A 7,990-nucleotide genomic window follows, 5' to 3' on the forward strand; every position below is an offset into this window, starting at 1 on the left:
GCAACTTCAGTTGCACAGAATTAGGCCGGGCTGGGACCCCTCACGGTATCCAAGGGTGTGAAAAACAAGTAGAGGAGATCCGAGGTCCTGAGAGGGACACACACCCTTTCCGGTCCAGGGCCTCCACGTCCTCCACCCGCAAGCCAAAGATGAAAAGGTTCTCGGGCCCAGCTTCCTCAGCCATCTCCACGTTGGCTCCGTCCATGGTGCCGATGGTCAGGGCCCCGTTGAGCATGAACTTCATGTTGCCTGTGCCCGAGGCCTCGGTGCCCGCGGTGGAGATCTGCTGGGACAGGTCGGCGGCGGGGATCACTGCAAGGCGGCGAGAGCAAGACCTGTCAGCCGCGAACCACTCGACACGAGAGCAACGCCACGCACTGACCACACCACCTGTCCGGCTCCCTTTTTTGACCCAGGGCAGCCTGAGGCAGAGGATCCACAGTGGAGACGCCTGAGAAGCCCTGCAGGTGGCAAAGGACCTTTGTTCTGGAACCTTCCACAGACCAGGGCCAAATCAGAACCTGGTGTTCTCATCATTCCCTTGTATCCTGACATCACTGCTGTCTTATTCGATCAGCCCCGCGGCTCCTTAAATGGTTTAAAAAGAGGAATCCGACTCACAGCACCAGAGGACTGGGGACAGTGCGGGGACAATCTTCTTGCGGCCACACGCACCAAAGTCACTCTGTGCCGTTTACAGACTGGCATAGCGGCCAAGACACGACCCCATCTACGGCCCTGCAGCTTCTCCTAAGTGTGGGTTCCCTGCGTGAGTTTCTCCATGTGGCAGCAGGAACGCAGCCTCCATCCTGCCTGCCTTGGCATCCCTGCTCCCACGTCCTCAGCTCGTTCTCAGAGCTAATGCTGCTTCCCTAACCCAGCTGAAGGGCACTCGGGGTCAGCCAAGATCAGAGCCCAGCCACTTCTTCAAGGTCAGGTCCAGGTGCCAGGATAGAGACACAGGCACCCCCAGCCCCTCAGGCAGAGGGACATGGGCAGATGGGATGGTGGACACGTTACCACAGCCAGTCCAAGAGCTGGGGGAGGGTGCGGGGCCCAACTCCAGGCTGGCTGTCCCCAAGGTCAGTTCTAAGGAAGCGCAGGAACTGGCCTGGGAGTGCCAGGCAGCAGCCGTAAGTTGCTTTAGAAGCTCAGTGAAACACTAACCCCAACCCAAACCCTGAGCCACACGTGGTCCATGGCAGTGGCGGGACCACAGGGATGGTCCTAATGACCCGTCTGCAACGGAGGAGGAGGGAGTGCGTGAGCCTGCCCTTCACTCAACGCCTGGAGGGCAGTGCACAGTCTCATGGATCAGAGGGGCTGCTACTCGGGCCACAATTCCAGGCTCAGGTTTCCCAGCACTTCCTGCCAGGTCCCCGGAAGTGGCTGGCTTAGAAAGGCCTGTCCAGCTCAGGACAGCTATGCTCCGAGGCACATTTGGCCACAGGCCCTTCTCCAGATGGCAACACATACCCAGTACCCCCGAAGTGGAGTGGGCCCAAGCCAGACCCTCCCAGAGCAGGTGCAGGACGCCAGGCCAGAGTGAACAGGTGGGGACATGCAGAAGCATCCTCTGGGGGACGGAGAGGGCCAGCAAGAGGGAGCCCCGAGGCAGAGGAGCGAGGAGGGGGAGCAGTGGAAAGTTCCGAGACCAAGGATGTGTGAGGCCGAGGACGACCCACACACTCGGTGGCAGCAGGGCTCCCCCAGAGCCAGGCCAGGGGTGGGGGGCCCTCTGGCTGGGCAGCCTGGTGTTGGGGCTGTTAATCTGTCTGAAAGCAAGACAGGCCCTGACCATAGAGGGCCACTGGCTGCGCCCAGGTAGGGCAGGCTCACCTTTCTCGGCCAAGGACACTCTGTAGTTCTCCAGAAAGATCACTTTGAGCCTGTCGCCCACAACTGGATCATGGTTGACAACGTCGCCGATGGACGTGACCAGCTTGATGATCATCTTGGCCATGTGGTAGCCGGGCGCTGCCTGGAAAGGGGGAGGGGCGCTCAGCAGACACCCCGTGCTCAGGGGCATGGCAGGGTCGCCGGAGCCCGGGCTGGACACGCCCAGCCAAGTGGCTCCGCCAGCGGGGGGTCCCACAGCAGCGGAGGCGTGGGCTGAGGCCATGGCATCCCTGCGTGTCCTGCCCTCAACCTGGCAGATGGACCCACGGAGCGCGGCGCCCCACCCGCTTCCTCGGCTCCAACAGCGCGCCTCTCATGACGGCACCTCACCCACGTGCACAGATCTGTCAGCCTCAAGCTTGGTTTTCTGATTCTAGTTGGTTTTTTCAAAAATGGAGAGAGGGAACAAGGACCTCTGAGAACTGACTACCGACTTATAGGAAACGTAGGGAACCAAGGAAAGTACTGGGAGATATCAGAGGGACGTGGTTTGGGGAAGACACACAACCCGATTTCTGTAACAAATTGCAGGGGAAAAAAAGAGGGGGACGTGGAGAAAAACCTACAGATGAAGAGATTTAAGAGACACAGCCGCCCGTCACCATGTGAGAAGCTTGCTGGGTCCTGATTCAAACAAGCTCAAGATATTTGGAGCTGTCACCAGACCGCTGCATGTGGCCCTGGCTGGATATTTAATGATGTGGAGGAATTCTTGTCAAGTGTTTTAGGTGTGATGGTGGCGCTGTGTGGTTTTGCAGGAAAACATCACTGTGAAGACAACTGATGACGCTCTTAGGGCTGAAGTGTTATAACGTCTGTAATCTACCAGGAAATGGTTCAGCAAACGTCTGGGGGACAGGTTTCTGCATGTTCTACACTTCTTTTTTTCTCTTTTTAAAAATGTTAATTTTTTAAAAATTAACATTTTTTAACTTTTTGAAAGTCCACATCTCTAAAATGCATATGGAAATACTGACAAAACAGCATGCTGGGGTGGGGTGGTGGTGGGATGAACTGGGAGATTGGGATTGACATATATACACTAACGTATAAAATAGATAAGTTAAAAAAAAAGAAAAGAAAAAAAAACCCAGCATGCTGTCCGGAGTCTGCTTTAGAAACATCAGGAGTCAGGGGGCCGGGGGCCGGTGGCAGAGACAGAACAAGACGGGCCTGCCTGTGAGGTGCCTCCACCTTCGTATGTGCTCAAGTAAGAGGCGAGGACAGTCCTGGGCCCACCTGCAGCCCCCGTGAAGCAGCTGTGCCCAGGCTTCTGGGAAAAGTGGCAGAAGCTGGGGACGCGGGCCCTAGAGCGCGGAGCCGGATGATGGGACCCACTGATGCCTGCCGGCGATACGCTGGGACTCTGAGATCCCATGTCCAAAAGCACATGTAAATAAAATGAATAAGGCCAGGCTGAGCCGAGAGCAGGCGCACGTCTGGCTGACGAAGCAGCCAGCGACTCACGTCTACTTGGCACACAAGCGCAGGGGAGGCATGGAAATCCGGCAGTTACACAGAGAAATGGTGCTGCCCCATGAGAAGCAGGGGCCAGCAAGCCCAGTAGACACTGGCCCTTGGGGCTGGCAATCCCACTCCCCTGGGCCGGGCAGGCAGGGGCCCCATCCAGCTCCCTCCTGTGGCTGAGCTGATGGAGCCTAACTTGGCCGAGAGGCACACCTGGGGCCAGGACCTCTGGGCTGTGTGTGCAGGTTGGCGCCCGGCCACCCGCAGCATCCAGCCCCGATGCAGAGACACTGCTGAAAAGCACGGTGGTTTGTGCATCCCTGACCAACGCCAAGCAGGAACAAAGAAGATATCACCTCACCTTGCCCCCGATCATGACAGTCCTGGGCACAAAGGCCTGGGCTGGGTCCTTCTTTATTCCTGCAGGACAAACAAAAAGAGAGCCACGTGAAGCCCCTGGAGCCAGACATGCCTCAGCCCTGGGACAGGCCTCAGTGACAGTGTCTTCAGAGGCCAGCCCAACACAGGTGCTGCACTGCCAGGAGCTCCCGCTTACAGAATTCAACACTTGGTCCAGGTTGGTTTGGAAGGCCAGCCAGGAACAGACTCTTCCAGGAAGTTCAGTGGAAAAGCTGTGCCTTTGTGTCCAGAACAGCCCAACACAGGAGTTTCTCTGGGTCTGGTCACCAGGACTGAAGGCCCTTGCATGTGATGGGCACTCAAAAATGGGGTGACCTTGGGATGGTGATGATTCACCGTCAGCCTGCGAGGGGTGTCAGTGAGACCCCAAGCCCCCTCCGTCACTGGGACAGAGGGTAAGAAGCCCTCCAGACCTTTTCTGCGCAGGAGCAGACAGCTCACCTCCAGCCCCAGCAGAATGAGGTGTCCTCACCAGGCCACTGGTTTCCAGATTTCAGCTGGGGGGTGGGGGCAGGGAGTGTCTACAGAAGTGACAGGCTGCCCTAGATGGCATTCACCAGAGTCAGGAATCGGCCGCAAGGTTTATAGGAGCCACTAAAGGGTCGCGGCTGATCTTTTAACCTCTGACTTCAGTTCTAATAGGAACATGACCGTCCCTTAGTTCTGAATCTTCCCACTTCCAGATTGTGGACAGAGTAACAAAGAACAGGAAAAAAAAAAAAAAAGCCAAAACCCCACAAACTACATTTTTACTAAAACTAGTAAAGAAGAAAAATACGCTAACTCCAGATCATTGAGCAAGTCCTGCTGGGTCATGGGATGGGTGAGAGACAGGGCTGTGAACTCAGGGTCTCAGGAACCCCAGGCTCCCGGGGGCTGTGAGCAGGGGAAGTGGAGGCAGGAAAGAGCCCCAGGGGGCCGGGCGGGCAGACCCTGTCGGCACCCCTCCTACAGAGAAACCTTGGAAAGGGGGTCTGCACATCCTTATGGACAGAGGCCCACAGGGCCATGATGCCTCCTGAGCCAGCCTGGACTTGGAGCCCCAGAGAGGCGTCACAAGCTGGGGAGGCCTGCGGCTGCCTTGAGCTCACGAGGCCCCAGCCAGAGTCCTGACACAGCTCCTCAGACACGAGCGACCAACCCAAACACACAGCTTTGCCACAGATGAGGGCAGTGGAAGCAGCCTCCCTGTGAGTCTCCAACCTGTGAGGACTGTCAACGCAGACAGGAGACCATAGCGCCGAAACGCAAGATCCTGGGAGAAGGCAGAACACAGGCGACAAGGCAGAACCACCCCACAGAGTGCAGCCCGATCACAGAAGCCAGGAGGGAGGGGAGACGCGTAGAAAACACAGTAGACACAGAGCGTGGAAGCGGGACCAGCAGACAACATGGAACAGAAAAGGAAAGGAGAGCTATCAACAGGCGAAAAGAAGGTGGTGGAAGAAACCAACCACACACCTCACTGGAGCCCCAAGAGAAGAAAGCCAAACACATGTTTTAATGTATTTCACGGAAACTTCCTAGAAATGATATAAGATATCAACCACCATCCTCAGAGTGCCCGAGCATCAGGAAAATTGACCCACAACAGCCGGCACCCAAGGCACAGCCGAGTAGAATGAGCAAAGGCCAAGAGAGCAGCTCACTCCGGACCCACCCTCCAGATGGCGCTGCTCAAGGAAAGAACGGGAGACTGCGAACATCGCTTCAGCGGAACCACCCTTCCTGCAAAAGGCTACAGACTGCTGTGGACGTGGAAGACCTCGGGGCACAGGAGCTGGGCAGAAGGGCGACTGGACGGCCCTGTAAGAGGACTGGGCGTCTCATCGCAGACGGAAACCCAGGTCAGATCGAGGCGAGGATGGCAGAGCAGCACCACGTTGTGCGCTGCATACACGCAGGTGGACTAGCGGGCGGGGGGGCGGGGGACACGTGCCCTGAGGGCCCCATCGGAATGCCGCAGGCGCCCTGGACGCTCACAAGCCAAGCAGAAGCAGCACCCTGGGCAGCAGGAAGGCACCGGCCACAAGAGGTGACGGGAGGAAGGGCAAGCCACCCAGCGACTGGCCCTGCTGCTCACAGGCAGGGGACTCGGGGATGCCGCTGGGGAAACGACAAAGAAAATGCAGAAAAATCACAACTGCAGAAGAAAACCACGGCGAAGAGCACAAAACAAAGTCTCCGTGAACTGCCATTTCTGGCCCGGGAGGTGCGCCCTTCTGCCAAACGCACAGGAGGGCCCTCACCTGGGCCTTTTCTGAGGGTTGGGTCAGAACCACTCAACCCAAACTAGCATCCGTCCTGTCACTTCACTGTCTCACGAGCGAGCGGATCCCTCAAGACGGAGTCTCCCTCACTGGCAACTGGAGAGTTGATGTTCTCGAGGGGAGCTCTGCGTCTTGGAAAGTAGTTGGTTCCTTCATTTTCAAAATTAGTATTTGCTTTACTACATTACAAGATCTTAAGAACCAAGTTTTGGGCTTCCCTTGTGGCGCAGTGGTTAAGAATCCACCTGCCAATGCAGGGGACACAGTTCGAGCCCTGGTCCGGGAAGATCCCACATGCAGCAGAGCAACGAAGCCTGTGCACCACAACTACTGAGCTCACGTGCCACAACTAACTGAAGCTGGTACACCTAGAGCCCGTGCGACGCAATAAGAGAAACCACCATAATGAGAAGCCCGTGCACCGCAACGAAGAGTAGCCCCCGCTCACCGCAACTAGAGAAGGCCCGCGCACAGCAACAAAGACCCAACGCGGCCAAAAATAAATAAATTAAATTAATTAATTAAAAAAAAAAAGAACCAGGTTTTTCCTTGAGGCTTTATTATCTTATTTATAGAAGTAGCAAATGTTCATAGTTACTTTCAGGTGGGTCTTTTTTTTTTTTTTTTGCGGTACACGGGCCTCTCACTGCCGTGGCCTCTCCCGTCGTGGAGCACAGGCTCCGGACGCGCAGACTCAGCGGCCATGGCTCACGGGCCCAGCCGCTCCGCGGCATGTAGGATCTTCCCGGACCGGGGCACGAACCCGCGCCCTCTGCATCGGCAGGCGGACTCCCAACCACTGCACCACCAGGGAAGCCCTTAGGTGGGTCTTTGATTCACATGTGCTTCAAAATCAAATGCCGCTTAACTAGTTTAAGGTGTACAGACGCAACATATACTATTTCACCTTCCGTGAGTATACTTCAAATGCCTCACCTGCTAAGTATAATCCCTCCAAATAACTTAAGAGGAGTCTAATAACGATAATAACTGAGTATGAAAGAAATGCTACACCAGACCTAAAACCCAGCCTCCAAGTACCCCCAAGCCTCCACTCTGGAGGAGGTGCAGCCCCTGGGCCTCGAGCTCCCCAGCCTCTGAGTTCACATCTCACTCCTTGTAGCTGCTCTGTTCTGAACACAGAAAACCAGAAGGTGCCACTCATAATGAACATGCAACGTCCGCCCCAGTGGCCATGTGAGCAAAAGGCCCGGTGGAAGGGTGGGTGGGGCGCAGGGGCAGAGCACGCACGGTTGTACAGGGTGACCACGTGCAGGCAGTTGAGCAGCTGCCGCTTGTACTCATGGATCCTCTTCACGTGCACGTCGAACATGGACGAGGGGTTGACCTTCACCCCGTACTCCTTCTCCAGGAAGGCAGAGAACTTCACCTTGTTCTCCTGGGAGCACAGAGGTAAAGATGGTGGGATGTTCACAGGGCTGAGTCCCCAGGGCTGGTGTCAGAGACGCAGCAGGGAGGGGATGCCCAGGACGCGCTGCCACCCCAGGGAAGACACAGAGGGACACAGGTGATCACCGGAGCCTGGTGGGCAGAAGGGGGAAGCGTGATCCTGAAAGTGGATCCGCATGAGCGCAGTGGAGATAAACAGGAAAGTAGACATGCAAACCCAGGAAGAGGAGCAAAGGATGAGAAAAGCAGAAAAAGGAGACAAGGAGACCTGGGGCGGGGGGCGAGACTCCAAAATGAAGACTTTCTGGGCCCCCCAGGCCAGGCTGTTGGCACAGTGGAGGGTCAGTATCGGTCTTCAAAGGCCGCCCAGTGGGCCAGGCCGCCTGCTGGTGAGGTGGCCACAGGGAGGCCCAGGTGTGCGGACAGCATGTCAAGTGCAGATGCGAGACCTGCATCGATTCCCACTGCTTCCCTCCAGACGAGCTCTCCTCTGGACCTGGGGCAGTGGTGCGCTCAGGGTTCAG

The 7,990-nt window shown here is 56.6% G+C and overlaps 1 protein-coding gene across 1 annotated transcript in view; it reads right to left on the reverse strand.

Annotated features, from left to right (window-relative positions):
• Positions 1-7,990, reverse strand: part of PYGB (glycogen phosphorylase B) — a 54,716-nt gene that overhangs the window by 3,146 nt on the left and 43,580 nt on the right. The window contains 4 exon segments of the mRNA XM_007472187.1: positions 105-312; positions 1,840-1,981; positions 3,728-3,786; positions 7,308-7,455. Coding sequence (XP_007472249.1) covers positions 105-312; positions 1,840-1,981; positions 3,728-3,786; positions 7,308-7,455 — 557 coding nt within the window.

Source organism: Lipotes vexillifer, unplaced genomic scaffold (genome assembly GCF_000442215.2).
Source record: "Lipotes vexillifer unplaced genomic scaffold, Lipotes_vexillifer_v1.1 scaffold670, whole genome shotgun sequence".
NCBI lineage: Eukaryota > Metazoa > Chordata > Mammalia > Artiodactyla > Lipotidae > Lipotes > Lipotes vexillifer.